The sequence below is a fragment of the Danio rerio genome, chromosome 8 (assembly GCF_052040795.2).
Source record: "Danio rerio strain M-AB ecotype USA chromosome 8, GRCz13ab, whole genome shotgun sequence".
Taxonomy (NCBI): Eukaryota; Metazoa; Chordata; class Actinopteri; order Cypriniformes; family Danionidae; genus Danio; species Danio rerio.
In genome coordinates this window covers 33,998,808-34,020,699 of record NC_141028.1, presented here as the reverse complement: position 1 = coordinate 34,020,699, position 21,892 = coordinate 33,998,808, and the positions used below count along the sequence as shown (strand labels likewise).

The following is a 21,892-nucleotide window of genomic DNA, read 5'->3' as shown; positions in this document are numbered from 1 at the left end:
TAGTTTTTTTTGTGTATATATATATATATATATATATATATATATATATATATATATATATATATATATATATATATATATAAATATATATATATATATATATATATATATATAAAATTGAGTCTGTCTGTTGGCTACCTCATTTGCGGTGCTCAAAGTGAGTTGGCGGAGCAAAAGATTTTATGGCTATGCTCTCTGCAACTCTCTGATTTGTGGATTTTTCTGTGTAGCACAATGGGTTGTATTTCTGCACAGATGCGGCTTTAAAATGTGATGTTTTAGAAATATGTTTAATTTAAAATAAAATAACATAGGTTCAGCACAAGCATATTCAATCAATTAGCAGTTGGCCTGTCTTTAAAGGTATACTGCTAAAATAAGTTTTACTGTGGAGAAACTTGAAACAATAATTTCATAATATATTATACACCAAATTTGTACTTTGTTTAGTTTATTTCTGGGCTTTAAATGTTTGCAAGTTGTAAAGAAGGATGGATACTGAATATCTGAGGGAAAATATCATTATCAATGATTCTAACAATATTGTTTCTTGTTTTAGTTCAGATATGAACTATTTTTAATTTGTACAAGTCTGTTGTTATAGTTATTGTCCTTAGTGTGAACAGGCCTCACATTGCTTCACAGCCAAATTATATTATATGTGCATTTAAAGTCCACATTCAAATGCATCTTCTCGGAAGCTTCTTTACATGCCAAATGTAAAAGAAAGTGTAATGCCAGCTGCACTATTCATTTGGATTCTATTGCTTTTTTTGTGCACCTAAAAAGTATATCGTTTAGCTTGTCTATTTCCCTGCAAGTTTGTTTTCTCTATCACTTCAATCTCATCAAAGACCCCACGCAATGAGAATTAAAGTTCCCACCCCAAATCCAATGATTCAGTCAATTTTTGTGATCTAGATTCATCTTTTATTTCAAGGTATTCCAGTCAGTCCATGTCATATAAGAAATCTCTGCTGAAAATAAATAGAAATGAAGATTAATGAGTTCACATTACATTTTCTCTACATAGATTATCTGCTGGAACTCTGTCTTTGTGTGCTTACAATCCCACCAACAGCTCCTTGCTCGGAGAAAGGTGCCTTTCGTCCTGTACATTAAAACAATTTTTTTGTTTGTTTATTTAAGGGCTTTATTGTTGAATGCGCGATCGCAGCTGGTCTGAGAGTTCTGGTCTAATCTGAATCCATCCAATGGTATATGCACATTGTTATGTGATGGAAGCAGATAAACTTCACAGATAAACAAAGACACAAGGACAGAGCGCTACCTCCTCTTGTGCTGCTCTGCTCTGCTCTGAGTCCCATCTTTGTAAATGCCTTTAGAGCAATCTTTAACAATCAATATCTGCACATGAACACCCGCTGATTGACTTGGTTCACTGTCTAATACATTTGCATTTCAAAATCTTCTTGAATGCGTTCTGAAAGTCTTTATTGAAGTACGCATATATGACAGGATTCAAAAGTGAGTTGGAGTATCCGAGCCAGTTTATGACAGCGCCCAACCATTCGGGCATAAAACAGTCCTGACAAAAAGGCAACACGAGCGCTACGATGAAGAAGGGCAGCCAGCAGAAAATAAACGTGCCCATGATTATTCCCAGAGTCTTGACTGTTTTGCGTTCTCTGGCCAGAGCCACTTTGCGCTTCGCTTCCGTGTTTTTCTCATTTCGGTTCTCGAAGCACGGCTGAGGGTTGTTTGGCAGGCTCAGGTGATTTTTGGAGATGCTTTGAACTTCTGTAATCTCGAACGACTCTCCGTCGTCCGAGTTTTTCAGCGCGCCGTTTGCGCACGGCTCCACGCTTCGCCTCCAAGTTTTACCCACCTCTCCGTTCGCTTTCCTCGGGAAGAGCGCTGGAGACACCGCCAAGCATTTATCCGCGATTTTCGCTTTCTCCGTTTTCTTTACCGTTTTCCTTATGCGAAACCTCGCCGCTCGGAATATCCGTCCGTAAAGGACCAGCATGAGGATGAGCGGGATGTAGAACGCCCCGAAAGTTGAGTAGATGGTGTACCCGTGGTCCTGGCTGATTGTGCACGCGTCGGGATCTGCCCGGTCCTCCGGTTTCCTCCAACCCAACATGGGCGGAATGGAAATGGAAAATCCTATTAGCCAAGTGAGACTGATCAAGATAGCAGCTCGTCTGGGCGTCCTTTTATTCACGTAGTCTATGGGATCGGTGATGGCCCAGTACCTATCCAAAGCGATTGCGCACAGGTGCAGGATGGAAGAAGTGCAGCACAGCACGTCTAGAGAGATGAAAATATCGCACATCTCCTGTCCCAAAGTCCATTTATTCAAAACCTGATACAGGGCTGCCATGGGGAGCACCAGCACCGACACCATAAGGTCTGTAACGGCCAGGGAGCCGATGAGATAGTTGGCCACATTCTGAAGCGATCTCTCCAAGGCGATAGCAGCGATGACACACGCGTTTCCCAAAATGGCAAACAGAATTAACGCGGCCAGAAAAAGCGAGCCGATGATTTGGTAACTCAGAGCAACTTCGCTGACACTCGTCGCGTTCCCGCTCCAATCTTGGCTTTCTGTGGTGTTGTTGTAGCTCTCCATGGTGAGTCAGAAGCAGCTCCTCGCGCCGGTCACCTCGCTGCTCTGAAGACGCATGGCGGGCTCCGGGCTCAGGAAGTGCCGCGCGCTCGAGCTGCGATCATTGGCGCTCAGTGACGAAGTCAATTCATTTATACGAGTCGTGCTAAGTGCGTCAGAGATGGCGGAGTGAGGCGCGCGCACTTTGCAGAGAAGCCGTGCAAGCTTTAAAACAGACAGGACAAAGTTGTCCTTTTGAATAATGAGCTGTTCTGGCACAGTATGTTTTGAGATGTTCAGCATTTGCTGTTAAGGATGTTGCGCACATAGATTCACTACGCGATTGTATCTATGCAATTGTTTCTGGTTGCCTGTTTTGCTGACAAAGGCACATTGCCAACGAATGTTATTTGAAAATCGATTTCCCCTCCTCACCCCTCCAAAACTTTTTTGTTGTTTTTGTTGTTGTTGTTGCAGTAATACATTTTTAAATCTCATTACTGAAAAAAAACAATAAAAGTTTGACATAAAAACTTACACTGAAAATAAAATTAAAGTAGAAACAATTTTTACTCAGAACCTACGAAATTACACTATTAGTAAAGAACAGTAACATAAAGTAACCAATTAAATGCTGATTCTTTAAAAGGCTAAATACAGAAAGATAATCAAATGTTTTGTGAAATTTACTTGAATAATCGTTGTTTCCTTTGCAACTTTAAATAGTAAATTTTAAACCGTAGAAAAAAACAACTATTTATAAGTCGACTTGTTGGAATTAAAGAAGAATGAAAATATGATAAAAAATAATTTTCATAGCATGTCACTCGTGTGATGAATAATTACAATGTATTACAAAAGTATTGTAATTGATATTTTATGTCATTTCTTTATGTTTGCCTGAAATAACCCAAAACAAACCCACATATACTGTACATAACAAAAGTCTTTTACATGGAAATATTACAAATAAAAATATAAAGTATATCACGCACTTTAGAATATTTTAAAATCACATTTATGATATATTTGTATATTTCAAAGTACATTAAAAATAGGGCTATGCTAAATGAATTAAAAAATTATGTATTTATTGTTTGCAATAATGCATTCCTTAGCATGTTGACTATAAAGTTGAGGCAGGTGAGGCAGGCAGGATTTACAATGCCATGGTTTGATATTATGAATTTAAAACGAATTTAAGAATATTTAAATATGATTATAATGTATTTGAATGTATATATATGATTCTATAATATAAATATGATTTATAATAAATTTGTTCATTTCAGATATGTAAAATACATTAAAACATAAAGGGCTGTAATAAATGAATATACATAATGTATTTATTGTTTATAATAATGCATACATAATTATATGCTGTCTGTGAAACTGAGGCGAGTGATTTACCATGCCTTTGTTATGTTATTCTGAATCTTATAAACATCTTGAAGATTATTAGATTTATGGTAATATTTTACACGCCATGACTACTGTTGCAGCACTGCACCAGTGCGATAGGCTTTCAGCACCACGGACAGTTCCCCGTTCCCCAGAAAGGAAATCTGCTGCCATCTGCTGAAAACATGGCATAAAGATGAAACAACACATGACTGCACGAATCCTCGTTTACCTGCGATTCAGAGCACACTTAACACAATGTAGCATAACCTCTCATACCTTATTTAATGTCGAGAAAGGCTGGAATATAAATCATATCAACGCATTTACCAAACCAGCAACATTCACGACTGAATGACACACAAAACTGTAGCATGGCTTCTTTCTTTATAAATATTAGCAAACATTCCATTGTGTAATGCATTACTTATACATTATGCAGGGACTTTCATCTCGTATTTCCGTATGGAAAGAGGAGGAATATGAAGAAAGAGAGAGAGAAAAAATGTTGACTGCAGGTCAAGAAAGGCTGCATGTCAAGAGCTGCAGGGTACAATTAAAGAGACATTAGCGTTGAACCCTTGGAGGACAGAAGTCCTGAAGGATTTTAGGCTCTGCAGTAAGGGTCCTACAGACTAATACTGTATTTATGTATATAACTTGGCAACTTGCACTTGTAATTATAACTAAACTTTTTAAGCTAGCTTAAACAGTTGTGAACAACTAGTTCTACGATATATCAAATTGAAACATGATTAAAAATGTAAATAAAAATATGATTTACAATATCATATTATCCATTATTGTGTACATTAAATAAAGCTTTTGTTATTGAAATATTAAATAATTGTAAAATACATTTTCAGATATTATTCACTATTATTATATACAAATAGGTGGCATGGTGGCTTAGTGGTTAGATTTGTCACCTCATAGCAAGAAGATTGCTGGTTCGAGTCCTGGTTGTGCCATGGGACATTTCGGTGTGGAGTTTGCTTATTCTCTTAGTGTTCATGTGGGTTTTCCTCCAGGTGCTCCAGTCTCCCCTATACTGCAAAGACATACAATACATGTGAATTTGGTAAACAAAACTGGCCATCGTGAATGTGTGAGAAGGAGAGAGTTTATGGGTGGTGACCCCTGATAAATCAAGGACTAAGCCGAAAGATAATGAGTGAGTTAGTAAATTATTTATTTATTTATTCTTTTTTTTTTTTGACTTAGTATTTTTACTTAGTATTTCACCACAGCGAAATGAACCGCCAACTTATCCAGCATATGTTTTACGTGTTTTATGCAGAGGATGCCCTTCCAGCCACAAACCAACATTGGAAAACATCCATACACTATCACATTAACACACATACAATACGGCCAAATTAGCTTAGTCAATTCACCAATAGCGCATGTCTTTGGACTGTGGGGGTAACCGGAGCATCCGGAGGAAACCCAAGCGAACATAGGGAGAACATGCAAACTCCACACAGAAATGCCAACTGACCCAGCCAAGACTCGAACCAGCGACCTTCTTGCTGTGAGACGATCATGCAAACCATTGCACCACCGTGACATCCAGTAAATATGTTTTATTATTTTATAATTTATTAAATTATTTTTATATTTCATATTTGTTTTATACTAAATTACTCAATTTATTAAATTAATTTGGTGCAAAGTACTATAACTATATAGCACTATAAACTGCCCAATTCATTTTAATCCTCCTGACCCTCATAGTCGTATATGCTGCTGATTGTTCGGTCAGAAAAAGAGCTGACGGCAGCTGCTGAAAAAGGTTGCTCTCGTTATTTCACCTAAATTTTGCCACTCTTATAACACAATGGATGCATTGTGTCTTGTTTGAGTTCTATAGGCCCAGGGACAATCGGCTCGCTGAACGGCCACTATTTAGGGGGCTTTACCTTTGTCAACAGTGCCGAATGCCTCAGGGGGGCCAGTATGTTCCTGCTCACCTCTTCAACAATGAACTCTAATGTTCGCTGGCCTGCAGTGGTGCTGGGGGGAGAGCTTGGGACGTCTGATCTCAGATATGGCCTCACATGAAGGAGAAGAGCGCGGGAGAACAGCAGAGGCCCTGTGCCTGGAGATCCGGCCCCTGCAGAGGGCTTCACTCAGGGTCAGACTTGCCCACAGAAAGGCCTTCAGTCTGGACTACACGGACACCCATCGTCAAGCAGACTGTGAACTCTGGGATGGACATACACTAAGGTCTAGGACCAGTCAGCAGGCCTCCGCTTCCCTATGCCCTCCCGTGATGCTTTCCAGGAGGTCTGGTGTTATTGGCAGAGGTGGGTAGTAATGCATTAAATTTACTAGAGTAAGTATTCTTTAAATGCACTTTTAGTGTATTTTTAACTTTACTGAAACTCCAGTATTCCTCTGTTCCTGTGGAATAATAATAAACATGAAATTTTTTAAAGGGATATTTCATCTAAAAATAAACGTTTACTAATTATTTACTATTCTTCAAGTGGTTCCAAACCTTTAAGAGTTTCATTCTTCGGTTGAACAAACAAAAGAAGATATTCTGAAGAGAATCAATAGATTTAATTTATAGATAATTGATTAAATTAATTGACATAAATGTACTTTATTGTGATATAGATTGTTATTAAGATATGAGATGACTGTTGTTATTTTAAGTTGCTGTCATATTGTCCAACCCTACAGAGTAGAAACATTTTAAGAGTAGATTTATTTTAAACATCTTTATAAAGCAAAACATACACTGCTTTTTATTTAGTACTATATGTAAATGCTTAATACAGCAAATTACAGTATGTGGATCTGTAAGAATAAAGTAGAACATGAGCCTATAATTTTAAATGTAAATAAGGTGTACATTCCTCACTGAGATTTCATTGAAATTGAAAGGTTCTGTGAGGTTTATATATATATATATACATATATACACACACTCTCCGGGCACTTTATTAGGTACACCTGTCCAACTGCTCGTTAACGCAAATTTCTAATCAGCCAATCACATGGAAGCAACTCAATGCTTATAGTCATGTAAATCATGGTCAAAACAATCTTCTGGAGTTCAAACAGAGCATCAGAATGGGGAAGAAAGGTGACTTAAGTGACTTTGAATGTGGCATGGTTGTTGTTGACATACAGGCTGGTCTGAGTATTTCAGAAACTGCTGATCTACTGGGATTTTCACACACAACCATGTCTAGGGTTTACGGAGAATGGTCAGATAAAAAAAATATCCAGTGAGTGGCAGTTCTGTGGGCACAAATGCCTTGTTGATGCCAGAATCTCAGAGGAGAATGGCCAGACTGGTTAAAGCTCATAGAAGGCAACAGTAACCCAATTAAACACTTGTTACAACCGAGGAATGCAGAGGAGCATCTCTGAATGCACAAAACGTCAAACTTTGAGGTGGATGGTCTACAGCAGCAGAAGACAAAAAAGGAAACTGAGGCTACAGTTTACCAAAAGTGAACATACACGATTGGAAAAATGTTGCCTGGTCTGATGAGTCTCAATTTGCATCATTTGAATGGTAGCGTCAGCACTTGCGGTCAACAGCATCAACAGTATCAACGTTTCAGGCTGATGGTGATGGTGTAATGATGTGGGGTATATTTTTTGGCACACTTTGGGCCCATTAGTACCAATTGAGCATTGTGTCAACACCACAGTCTACCTGAATATTGTTGCTGACCATTTATCCCTTTATGACCACAGTGTACACATCTTTTGATGGCTACTTCCAGCAATATAATGTGCCAAGTCAAAAAGCGCAAATCATCTGACACTGGTTTCTTGAACATGACAATGAGTTCACTGTACTCAAATGGCCTCCACAGTCACTAAATCTTAATCCAATAGAGCACCTTTGGAATGTGGTGGAACGGGAGATTTGCATCATGGATGGGCAGCCAACAAGTCTGTAGCAACCGTGCGATGCTATCATGTCAATATGGATCAAAATCTCTGAGAAATATTTTAAGTACCTTAATCAATCTATACTATGAAGGATTAAGGCAGTTCTGAAGGCAAAAGGGGGTCTAACCCAGCACAAGTAAGGTGTACCTAATAATGTGTGTACATTTAAGCTACATTGCATATTATTTAAACTGAGCACACAGACTTTCAATGAGATGTGACTGAAAATCAGGGGTTTCTCTTAATTTCTTTAAAACAGAAATAACTTGTCAGCTCAGTAGTCTTCTCATTAGACACTTTATTACTCTAACTCAGTTATTAAAGTTATTACATTTACTGTTTTTTTTAATAATTATTTTTATGAGTATTTTTAATTTTGTCTAATTTCCCCTCTTCTGGTGATTGGAGGCTCTGGTGAGGATCAGGAATTGAGCCGCAGAGCTCATCTGATGTCTCTCAGCAGCTCTGAGGAGGAATTGGAGGCTGATGGAGCTCTAGCAGGGCTCAACGGAGCTTCATCCCAGCTCACCATCTCTCCCATGGGGGAACGACGTCTGAGTAAAAGAGAGAGAAGGAGGATGAGGAGCCTGAGAAGGAGGCAGCGAAGGAGAGATCTCTGCCGACTAGAAAATATGCAGGTGAAGCACGAACACTGGCAAACACAGACAGGGTTATGGAGTCAAGTATTGTGCAGTAATAATGACTACGAATGCACTATATATACAGCGGGCAAAATAAACATTGAATGCTATCACAATTTTTCTCAGAAAACAGATATCTGAAGGTGGTGTTGACTTTAGTAACAACCAAAGTATATATATATATATATATATATATATATATATATATATATATATATATATACTAGATCCTTTTCAAGACTTCAAGACTTCTATACAGCTTAAAGTAAGTAAAAAGCTTAAAGTAAGCTTAAACTTAACTGCTTTTATTCTTGCTGAAATAAAACAAACAAGACTTTCTCCAGAGGAAAAAAATATTATCAGACATACTGTGAACATTTCCTCGCTCTGTTAAACATCATTTGGGAAATATTTAAAAAAGAAAAGAAAATTCAAAGAGGGGCTAATAATTCTGACTTTAACTGTATGTATGTATATACAAGTAAATCTAAACTTATTATTATGTGCAATAAAATGGAATGGCATAGGTTAAAAAATATTGAATACATGAAGAAAGAGATTTGTAAAAAGGCATGGATAGCCCAGACAGCAGCTACAATCTTAGACAGTTAACTGTAACAGTCTAAATGTAAATCTAGTGTAATCTAAATCTAGTGTAAATCAGTGGTTCTTAATTTCGATCCACGGGGACCCCTGCCCTGCACATTTTGTATCTTTCTTATTTAACACACACGAATCCGTTCATGGATCTTTCTGATGATCGTCTGTATCAGGCGTTTTAAGTAAGGAAGGCATACATAGTGTGCAGGGCAAGGGGTTGTGAGGACCCCTGTAGTAAATGAATATTAGATTCTTCAGTCCAAACAGCTTCATTACCAGGATGATTAAGATGAAACCAGTGTGGAAAACAAGACAATGACCCCAAGAAACTCTCAACTGGTTTCAGAAAAGAAAATACAATAGAAAATAAGAGCTAAGGATCAGAGTTTATAGACGAGACTCAAAGAACTGTCAATATTTTTAAACTCTTTTAAAGTCTGAGTAAAAAATCACATCTGAGCAATGCTTGAGACTCCATCCTCCATACAATGACTTGTGTCATTTCATTGTTATTACACATAACAAGTTTTTGTTCTGATTTCTATTGTATGTTTTAATAGTTTTATTTTGTTTTCTTTTGCTTTGATTACCAAAATCTGGGTCAATTTCATGTCAACACTTTCTTTAGAAATATATTTACCAGGAACAATCCAGCATAGCCAACATTCAGTACACCATAAAAGTGATGTGACAAGCAGTCATGACAACAAATGTTTTTTTTTTTTTTATGTTACTTTAACTTATTTTATTAAATAAGTTAAAAAGTTTAACTTAATATTTTAGTCAGTCTGACTGATGTAAATTGAGATGACTAGAACATTTTGATTGATTTAATTAAAAACTTAAAGCAGAAAGATATTTTTTACAGTGTAGAAGCATATTTACATACCAAAAAAACAAAAAAAAAAAAACATGATTCATAGCATTTACTCATTTTTAAGGTAAGTTGTTGCAACAATTTATTTGGACTGAATTTAAACAAACAAAAGTAGTTTACAATTTACAATGAACCATTTTTTTAGTGTAGTCTGTCTGAATTGTCTGAATTGCCTGAATTATTATTATTTTTTTTTTCTACCTTTTAGGTAGTTAGCTAGCTTGTCAGTTGTGATTAGATCACAACCAGTTAATCATATGTACAAACCAACTTTGCTAATCATACAGATTATAGTTATGTTAAGTTGTTTCGTTTGCAGTGTCCAGTAGCAGAAAACATTTATAAAAACATATTGAAAAAACATAAAACAATGAAATTTGTAAGCCACCTCATTAAACTCAGAGAAATGTGTAAATGTGCTGCTAAATTATTAAAATACTAGTTCATAATCACATGGGGTTATGTTATTTGCAGAATTATCATTCAAGAAGAGATTAAAGTGAACAAATAGATTTGATGGCAGATTATTAGTAATAATGATGATAACAATAATAATAATAATAATAATAATAATAATAATAATAATAATAATAATAATAATAATAATAATAATAATATTTAGATAATTTGTTTATTGTTTATTATTTGTTATTGCTAGACAGACTTTATTCATTACATTTGCTAAAATAAAATTAATATTTCATATTAAGTTTTATTATTATAGGATAAAGGACTATAGGACTTGTACTATAATGACCTTTATGTTATAGTTTACTTTTAATCAAATATATTAATCATTACTTTCTTTTCTCTCTATTTTTCTAGTAAAATACAAACAGAGCACAATACAAAGCCAGCAGATCATTCTTAGATCATTAACCCAAAATGTATAATTTTCCAGCAGAGGGCACCTTTTAACAGTCAACATGTTTTGTGTTTGAGATTCTTAATTCAAAGCAGTAATCTCATTTACCTGCAGTAACTTACTGTATCTCAGGTGAAAGGACATCAAATATTTAAATTATACTAAAATGTAAATGTATCTCTGATCTTGATTGATGCACAACAAATTACAAACCATGTCTGCTCCTAGAAAAGACTGGCCTTTCAGTATAACTCCAGTTTTTTTGTTTAATATATTTTTCACATATATTCATAATATATTGCTCCTTATATTGCTCCTCTAATGGTTTGACAGGACACAAAATACTAAATCCAGCAGTCATTGCAGTGGTAGATATATATATATATATATAAAATAAATAAAGGTTTTATTCAATTTTATTCTAATTATTTTATTTAAAAAAAATTTTTTACAAATAAAAATGAGAAATATTTAATTTGTGGAAAATAGGAGTGGTAAAAATGTGTCATTATTATTTGTCAACAAAAATTCTAGTTAAAAACCTTTATTTTTGATAGATTTATTTATTTATTGTTGATAAATATGCATTAATTTATTAGTTTATTTATTATTATTTATTTAGTTAGTTAGTTATTATGTCCAGAGTATTTTATATGATTTTTAATTTGTTTTTTTCAAAACTATTTATTGGATATATGTATTTATGTATGAATGAACTGGATGTTTACATTAATATTATTGCTTTTAACAGAGGAATGTTTCGTGAATGTTGTTGCTGAGTTGCCAAGTGGAATGTGGAGTCTTGGTGATAACATGATGTGTATTTGGTGATAATGACACACCTAGGGAAGACGACTCATGCTCTCTGGAGCTCTTCATGACTAGAAGGGCCCCAGAGGAGTCTGATCAAACTTGTCAGTCTGTAACACAATCCAAAACAAGAGCATTTAAGATAAACCGACAGTTTCCTCAAAACTAAACATCAAATACTCACCAGTTACTCCCCCTCAGATGATTCCCATGCTTTATGAGTTTATTGCTTCTGTTGTACACAATTATTATATATTATTCATTCATTTTCTTATCGGCTTAGCCCTTTATTAATCCAGGGTCACCACAGCGGAATGAACCACTAACTTATCCAGCAAGTTTTATTATGCCCTTCCAGCCACAACCCATCTCTGGGAAACATCCACACACATTCACACACACACACTCATACACTACAGACAATTTAGCCTACCCAATTCACCTGTACCACATGTCTTTGGACTGTGGGGGAAACCGGAGCACCCGGAGAAAACCCACGCAAATGCAGGGAGAACATGCAAACTCCATACAGAAACGCCAACTGAGCCGAGGCTCGAACCAGCGACCCAGCGACCTTCTTGGTGTGAGGCAACAGCAATACTTACTGCGCCACTGCTTCGCCCCTTATTATATATTATTTATATATAACACAATTACTAAATATTTTGCAAAATGTTAGAAACTAGCAGTCATTAGTTAGTTAGTAGTCACCAGTAATTGTGAATCACAGGAAAGAATCTCAAACAGGTCTTTACCAAGTTGTGGTAGCAGGTAATATTTTTACTTGAGTAAAAATATTAAACCTTGAGTAAAGCTCCTGCAGCACTAATGGAATCCATGTAATCTGTGCATGTGTTTGAAAACATAACATTATGTAGTGCATTTATTATTGTTTAAGCCCCTTTTGGAGATTTTCATCATCCTTCATTTCTCATCATACAGTCTAAACACTTATTGCGTTGCACATGTTGGCTGCGTTTATAAAGCATCTGTGTCTTGAAGTTGTTCTGCCAGAATTTTAAAACACGATTTGATTGGATGGTAATCACAAGACTGATTATTCTACTTAGCCAATCACTGTAGATAAGAAAAAAATATTTACCATTTGCAAATTATGTAGCCAGAAAAATGTATGGCTGCATTTCGTCTTTTAAACAAACGATATGGGGCTGTATGACGGTGTTCCTTTTTCACACATACTAGCTGACCGATTACCTCCGTATGGACGGCTTTCCCACTGTTAACAGCTTGTCTAGTTATCTCGCCATGTACGTCATTTGACTTAAGGCGCAGAGAGGAGTTGACCACGCAGACAAAAGCAAGCAAAAAAAAATTTAAATAAATAAATAAAATAAACAAGTAATAAGAGAAAAATTAGACGAGGGCTTTTTCTGGATTGCTTTGTAAAATTGTTGGTTGGGTTTAGGGAAGTGGGGGGGGGGGGTCAATCTGTGCTTTTGAAAAAAACTATTGGCTGGGTTTAGGGTAGGAGGAGGGTGGATCAGTCGATCAGTCAGTCAGTCCACCAAAAACAAATACTCCTAGGACGTATTTGGCGCTCTCCAGAAATGTATTAATCGATATGTTTTCAGAATGAGCCTGGGTTGAAATGTACATATAAAGTAGTGAGTGCAAGTTGAAGGAAAATAGGGCAGCACAAGTAATGATGTAACAAAAATGCATGAAAAGTAAAAGTACAATTTATTAAAACTAACAGTTCTTAGTAACGTAAAATTCCTGAAAAAACAAAAGCTACTTAATTACAGAAACCTGAGTATTTGTAAGTTGTCCCTTATTGCTAAAAAATGTGTACATAAAATCAGACAACTCCTGGTAGTTCTAGTGTTAAAGTCCTGTTTACAGAGAAAACGATGGTCAAGTATCAATGTGAAGCAGATCAGGCTGTTGGTCTGATCTTCTGCTCTCCTCTCTCTCTCTCTCTCTCTCTCTCTCCACTAAAGGGCTCTACAGGACAGCCATCCAGCAGCGAGGATGAGGACGAGGACGAGGATGAGCGGGAGGGCTTCATCTGTGCTGTGTGTTTGGATGTTTATTTCAGCCCATACATGTGTCACCCCTGCAGCCATGTCTTCTGTGAGCCCTGCCTGCGGACACTGGCCAAAAATTGCCCCAGCAACACTCCCTGCCCACTCTGCAGGACCACCATCACACACGTCTTCTTCCAGAAGGGTCGGTCTCACATAATAATATTACATTTAAAAAGTCTTTCTTTCTTTCTTTCTTTCTTTCTTTCTTTCTTTCTTTCTTTCTTTCTTTCTTTCTGTCTATATTTTTCATTTTTTTTGGTAATTTGTTAAAAATCTGTCTGTCTGTCCGTACGTTCGTCCGTCAGTCCGTCCGTCTGTGCATAAAACCAATAACAGCGGCTAGAAAGATTTAAATGATTTAATTCCCACAGAACGCCACTTAATATTACAGTTTTTCTCAGTCGCTTTGGTGCATTTCTCACAACACTATTTACATTTGCACAACAGTTAATGCATTTCTCAAAACAATTAGTCATTTGTGCACATCATAGTAGCAGTTTCTCATTCCTTCCAACACATTGCAAATGCTTTTGGACATGCATCAATTGCTTTCATACAACTCTCTGCTGTTTAAAACATTATCATCTGCTTCTGTCATGTCAGTCAAAATTAACTAAACTTGTGAATGCTGAATAGTCATTCCATATAAAACTAATAGTCCTTGTTTCATTACTTTAGTCATTACATACAAAAATGTTGAACTAGTTGTCAAATTCTGTCAAGCAAATTTTATAAAAAAAATTGTAAAACTTTATTTTCCTGAAAATGTCTTAAAAATTGAACAATTTGATGACTGATTTAAAGACCTGTGTATGTTGTAGGTTCAGTTCCAATATGTACTGCAATATTGTCTTCAGTTGAGCACAGCTCTACCCAAAGGGAGTTTATGTGTGTTGTAAATAAGGGTGTGTTTATTCTTTTGCACATAGCTGTGAATAAATTAGAATTGTAAAGAGCAAATGCAGTAAAAATGTGAAACATACATATTCAGTGTCTTGTACTCAGATACTTCACTAAATGCAGTGATGTCTAACTTTACTGTAGTGTTCAAATGGCTGTGCAAATAGTATATAGTGCTGTCTTGAGCATTTTCAGCAAGTGTCACCAACATCTGACTTTTTTTGCATTGAAAAAATGTCCAGAGTAAAGTGTCATAATGAAAACATGACAAAGCCCTTTGACTATCTTGTTCATAAACAATGGTGACAGGACTTTTCATTTTGATGACTCTGACTCTGATTGACATGAATACTTGCTTTTGAGGAATGAACTATCAATTTTGAGCAAGTGACATGCTTTTGCAGGTTATCAGCTAGGTTTTGCAGTTTGCACTAATTGTTTTGCAGTTTGAAATAACTGTTGTGCAAATGTAAATAGTGTTGTGAGAAATGCACCAAAGCGTCTGAGAAAAACTGTAACCTTCTGAATTTACCCTCAAATAGTTTAGCAAGATTAACAGAACCAGAGCAGAAGAACAGACATAAGCTGAGATCTGACGGAGAAAGTTCATGACACTGAATTACAGTTTTTCTCAGTGGCTTTGGTGCATCTTTCACAACACCAGTGCATTTCTGCACAACAGTTAATGCATTTCTCAAAACAATTAGTACAAACTGCAAAACCTAGCTGATAACCTGCAAAAGCGTGTCACATGCTCAAAATGGATAGTTCATTCCTCAAAAGCAAGTATTCATGTCAATCAAAGTGTCAGTATCATGAAAACGAAAAGTCCTGACACCATTGTTTATAGACAAGATAGTCAAATGGCTTTGTCATGTTTTCATTATGACAGTTTACTCTGGACATTTTTTCAATGCAAAAATGTCAGATGTTGGTGACACTTTCTAAAAACTGCTCAAGACAGCACTTCATACTATTTGCACAGCCATTTGAAAACTACAGCAAAGTTAGACATCACTGCATTTAGGTATCTGAGTACAAGACACTGAATATGTATGTTTCACATTTTTTACTGCAGATGCTCGTTGCAATTCTTATTTATTCAAAGAATTTTGCAAAATAATAAATACACCCTTATTTACAACAAGCATAAGCTTCCTTTGGGTAAAGCTGGGCACAACTTTAAACCATATTGCAGAACATATTGGAATTGAACCTACAACACAGGTCTGTAAATCATTCATGAAATTGTTGCATTTAAAAGACATTTTCAGAATAACAAAGATTTATTTGTTTTTTAATAAAATTTGCTAGATTTTGACAACTAGTTCAACATTTTTATATGTAATGACTAAAGTAATGAAATGAAGACTGCTAGTTTTATATGCAATGAGAGTTCAGCATTTACAAGTTTAGTTAATTTTGACTGACATGACATAAGCAAATGATAATGTTATAAATGGCAGAGAGTTATATGAAAACAATTGATGCATGTCCAAAAGCATTTGCAATTTGTTGGGAGGAATGAGAAACTGCTTCTAGGATGTGCACAAATGACTAATTGTTTTGAGAAATGCATTAACTGTTGTACTAAAGTAAGTAGTGTTGTGAGAAATGCATCAAAGCGACTGAGAAAAACTGTAAGAAAACCTGAACTTATACACATGAGAAAAAGGGATAAATGAATGCAGAAAGATGAGGCAAAAAGACAATTTTGTTAACTATTGTATATATTTATCTGGTGCTGAGTTTTGAATATATGTTAGAGTATGATTATAGTTTTAGAAGATTGCGGATTATTGGAATAATTAGAATGTGCTTTCGTAAATCATGATGTAATGAAGATATTTAATGATTGAAGCTAATGAGAGCTTCACATTTCACATCCTTCCTGCACATTACAGACCTCTTAAGTGATTAAACAGCATTTTCAGTGGCTTTGGCTCTGGGGTACTTCTTTCCATTTATTTTGGCCATAGGGATTTCTAGATGTTTGAAACCCCCTTTTAAAATTTCAGATATATAGAAAGCATATTTAAAGGAGTATTCACAAGGGAAAAAATACTCAGCATTTGCACCATCAATAGTTTATTCTATTGAACTTGAAATAAGATATTATGTACCAAACATTTCATGGTAGCCACAGACCTCATTCTTAAACAGTAAGAAAAATAAATACTTTGGAAGTAAGTAGTTACAAACATTCTTTAAAATATTATAAAAATAGACTTTTCATTTTGGGTGAACTGTCCCTTTAAATGCTTTAGTGTCAAAATTATGTGTATAATGTCAAAATATTGCTGTGAAATGATGTTCAGTGTAACAGATATATTTATGTTACAACAAAATATGCTTACTCTGATCTATATAAGTGATTCAAACTATTATGTTTTTCCATATTTTTATTTATTTATTTTTTTGCTGACAAATGGGTAAGACCTATTGCATTGAAGATATTTAAATCTGATATATGGCTATATAAGCAAAACACATATATCATCTTTAAATTTTACATATATAAAACATATATATCAAGACAGATATGTAAATATGTATATATTGAGTCAGGGCTTCTGAAAGTAAAGCGCACTGGACTGAGCACACTAATGATTCACAGATTAATAAATTCACACATCCCACTCTCCACAGAACTGAACCATACAGCTCGTACCTTCTTCCCAAAGGAATACCTGTCTCGAAAACAGAATTTCCAGAAAGCAAGCTGTGCAAAATGGCCTCTTCCAAGCTGCCGTAAACTGTTTCGCATTTTTGGAGGTAAAACCATGTTCTGTTGCATCAATTACAAATACAGTAGAGATCAAAATTAGAGAACAACCTGCAATTTCATCCATTTTGAGGTCACAGCTTAGTCAGGTTTCCTAACAGTTATAAAAGAACAGTTTTAAAGCATATTTCATGAGCTACTGTACACTACCTGACCATAGTCGTGTCGCCTATCCAAGTTTAAGAAACAACAATCAATAACTTGACTTGTAGTTGATCATTTGGTATCAGAGGTGGTTTATGTAAAAGGCGAAGACCTCAAGGCTATGCTTATTTTAGCAAAATAAAATATGATCATACCTTTATTTTTAATTATTTCAAAGTCAGTAAGGTCAGACTTTACTTAGACAAAAGTCTTGTCACTTAACAGAAATAATGTACAGTATAGAATATAAAGTCGTAGTGCAGTGAAAAAGAATTAATATTGTGTATGACTTCCAGGAGCTTGGAGGACTGCATCCATACATCTCTGCAATGACTCAAAAAACTGTTTAATAAAGTCATCTGGAATGACAAAGAAAGCATTCTTGCAGGACTCCCAGGGTTCATCAAGATTCTTTGGATTAATCTTCAGTGCCTCCTCTTTCATCTTACTCCAGACATGCTCAATAATGTTTACTTCTGGTGACTGGGTGGGCCAATCCTGAAGCACCTAGACCTTCTTTGCTTTCAGGAACTTTGATGTAGAGGCTGAGATAGGAGAAAGAGCGCTATCCTGCTGAAGAATTTGCCCTGTCCTGTGGTTTGTAATGCAATGGGCTGCACAAATGTCTTGATAACCCAGGCTCATGATGTTGCCATTCACTCTGCAGATCTCTTGCACGCCCCATAATAAATGTAACCCCAAACCTGACTGATTTCTGGAGAGTCTTGGGTCCATGCAGGTTCCAATATGTCTTCTGCAGTATTTGTGATCTTTGGTATGGAGTTCAAAATGATTAATCTGAGAAATTTACCTTCTGCCACTTTTCCAAAGAATCAACTAGAAGAAAAGTTATTATTTTTTGCTCTTACAACTGGGATCGACAACCAGACTTTTGTCAGGTAGTGTACATAAAGTCTGGAAAAAACACAAATTTAAATTAGGGAACCATTTCAGTTACTGCTGTTTATCTGGTACCTGGTTTGATTGCATTTCCAAGATGGAGAGCCATTCTGAAGTTTTTGAAACCCTCTGACAGCAAGTTGTGTAAATGAAGGTAGGTCAAAGGGACAAGGCTTCAAATAATAGCAAGAAAAGCTAGTCATTCCAAATCTGAGCATAATGCTTGTTTGCATTATTACTCACTAACAGCTTTAAAAAGACAAAACAAAAAGGTGAAGCTAACCTTTAGCTAAGAAGCATGTTGTTTGGACTGAAAGCTTTACTTTAATCTAGTATATTTGACATTATATTTGTGAGAAAACTAGGAAAGACTGAACCCAAAGTGTATGCAGAGATCAGTGGAAGGTGTCATGGAGTGTCATGGTTTGGTGAGGTATTTTGCAGCAGGGGTTCAACATCTTATTTAGATACACGACAGAGACTGAAACATGTGGCTCCTTTCCTGCATCCATTGCCCAATCAAATAGCCATTTTCAAGCAGGACAATGAGCCATCACATAGGAAAATAAATGAAGTAGCTCCTTGAAACTGAAAACATTAAAAATAAGGAAATGACAGCCTAGAATCCTGATGTTAACCTGATTGAAAAAAAAATCATTGATGATAAAGTTATAGCTATGAACAACAGTCAATGAGCTATGTAAGAGACTGAGGAAGAGCAAATCAAAAACACAGCCAAGAGTATGAGAAACTAGTGATGTCTGAACATCTACTTATGGCCTAAGAAGAGACTAGTGATGTCCTGAGTAAGACTTGTGACATCACTAGTCTGGTGACAAAAAAAAAAAAAAGTTTACTCATGTTAGGATAACTTCAATTGCTCTCAAATTTGAGGAAAACTGTAAGTTGTGCTTTAACTTTGGTCTTACTTAGTTGACACACTTAGATGTTATAATTAATAAAACTTATTGTTATCTTTTTGTGTGTATGAGGCTTTCAAAGGCAGGCAAGTCCAATCGGCAGACGCCAGTTCCCTCACGGCAGCTACCGGCTTGATGCCTTCAACTTTGAGGATGATTCGCATGGCTGGCGATTTGACATGGACATGGTGATCATCTATATATACTCCGTCAACTGGGTCATTGGCTTCATTATCTTCTGCTTCTTCTGCTATTTCTTCTTCCTCTCATTTTAAAATGAAAGCACAGGAAGCTGTCACAGTATTTCAGATCTTTTATGACAATACAGAAGTCTGAAAGAAAGTAATTGCGTGCTGCTACTGCTTCTGGATTTACATGAAAAAACACCAATCATTGAGCCAAATGCATTCATACTGTTTCAATGATAATGATTTTTGTGCAGAATTTATGCAGAATTGTGACTGCTTTGGATTTGGATCACATAAGTGGACTATTCAGTTTACAGCAAGATGAATTTGCATGCTCTATATTCTGTATAAATACATTGTTACATACATATACATGCCAACTAATTCTCATTATTTATAAGTAGACTGTTAGGTTGGGGTTAGGGTAAGGGTTAGGGTTAGTGTAAGCTGATTTGCAAAGTTTCTTATAGTCGGTTAAAGTAGCAGTATCAACTGGTATTAAGCAGGCAGTCTGCTAATACATAAATAGACCATCAAAATAAAGTGTTACTGTTACATGAAACAACACAAACTAAATGCTAAAACTATTTCCAAAGTGCAATTGTCACGTAAATAAATCCAAATCCAGTCAACCTAATTGTTAACAAAACCTGTCTTAATTGTTGTTTTACGGTATTTCTCATTATGGTATAGTATTTGTCATTATGGTTCTTCGACTGGTCTCAATAATAAATGCTCACATATATTGTTATTGATCTGTTAAATCATTACTAAGCAGGGTGCTTATTAACTTTACTTCATTAAAATTGACTACTTGTACTTTTTTGAAAATAAAAAGCAGTTACTCCTTACCACTTTTTTAACTCGCGCACATTTTGTAAACAGACACTTAAACAGCATACTTAGCATGAAGAAACATCAAATACACACACACACACATTCTGACTTCAACTGTATATAGGATATAGAACAATGTTTTCATTCCGGAGTATTAATCAAGGAATGTAACAACAGATCAGCTGAATGAATTAAAAAATCACAACTGTAAAAGGAGCCTTTTTAAAGTGTAGTGTTCATTTAAGTATAATTTTTGAGCACCCCTGCAATCAAGAAGATTTTACGTCAGATAAAATTTATACTTGACTAAAGGTAATTAATATTACAATTTCCATTTATGGGTTGGATAATGAATTAATATATAGATATGGATATATTGAATAATAATATTATTTATTTATGTCATAGATTGAAAAAAGAGAATTATTTCTTTATGTTGACATGTCAGACACATGCAGTTGCAGCAGATTTGCTGGCTGCATATCGTTATGCAACTATTTGTAAATATTTAATGACATTATTTTATTTAAAAAACAAGATACACTTAAATAAATATTTCATGTTGAAAGCATAAAGTTTCAGCCATTGTAAGCTTTGTCCAGTCTTTGTTTAGAAATTTTGTCTTGTTCTAAACCAAGTGTTCTTCATATCAGCTTCATCACATCACTTTCATCTCAGCGGTTGCACACAGATAGATTACATTAGTAAAATGTCAAACGCTGTGGTTTCTCTATAGTGGCTTGGCAGAATGCAACGCTAATACAAGGCTGCAATTAGTAATTTGTCCAATATTAGGTCTAATTTTGTTTCTTGCTTTTTATACAATTAGGATTTATTACAACAAACAGCATGATTCAACCACTGATAGAGCATTTCCTAATAACAAACCATAAGTAGCTACAGTACTTTCCATTCATGAATATTTAATACGGTTTATTTGAGATGGCTTACATAAGAAAGTTACATGAAAAACTATTTTTGATTCTGTATAGGTGAAATAAATAAAATAATTAAATTTAATTATTAATAATAAAAAAATCAAAATAAAAAAGCACAAAATAAAAAAGCACAAATGATCAGAATTAATTTGGTGTGTGTGCTAATTTGATTTAATTTAATTTAAAAAAAATTATTATTATTTAATAAAATAACATGGGGGTATTTGTTTGTCTGCTATAATGATTTTTTGTTAAATATAAAAACATTATAATTAACTGTACTTTTATGTATAATAATAAATGTTGTTTTAATTTGTACATATTTTATTACACTCATTGATGATGGAACACTATTTTGCCATACTGTTTAGATATTTTTACAAAATGTTATTTGAAAACATTACTTGATATTAATTAGCTTTCTGTGTATATAAAATCACATTTTCTAATAATCAACCAAAAGTAGCTTATTTTCATTGATGAATATTTATTGAGATGCATTTGAGATGAAGCTTGAGATGTAATAGATAAGACTGCAATAC

At 35.1% G+C, this 21,892-nt stretch overlaps 2 protein-coding genes across 3 annotated transcripts; one reads left to right on the top strand and one right to left on the bottom strand.

Annotated features, from left to right (window-relative positions):
- Nucleotides 1-912: 912 nt before the first annotated feature.
- htr1aa (5-hydroxytryptamine (serotonin) receptor 1A a) lies at nt 913-2,698 on the bottom strand. Its single transcript, NM_001123321.1, is given in 1 exon segment — nt 913-2,698. A coding segment is annotated over 1 exon segment (1,197 nt). The 5' UTR covers nt 2,597-2,698; the 3' UTR covers nt 913-1,399.
- Nucleotides 2,699-5,904: 3,206 nt separating this feature from the next.
- rnf180a (ring finger protein 180a) lies at nt 5,905-20,984 on the top strand. 2 transcript variants are annotated; one of them, XM_087264888.1, is made up of 5 exons: nt 5,905-6,285; nt 8,306-8,535; nt 13,652-13,880; nt 17,288-17,413; nt 19,460-20,984. In XM_087264888.1, exons 1-5 carry the CDS (start codon nt 5,970-5,972, stop codon nt 19,660-19,662), a joined length of 1,104 nt encoding a protein of 367 aa, XP_087121014.1. In that variant the 5' UTR covers nt 5,905-5,969; the 3' UTR covers nt 19,663-20,984. The 2 variants fall into 2 exon arrangements, with proteins under 2 accessions (XP_087121014.1, XP_087121013.1); XM_087264887.1 differs by having other exon boundaries at nt 17,864-20,425.
- Nucleotides 20,985-21,892: the final 908 nt, after the last annotated feature.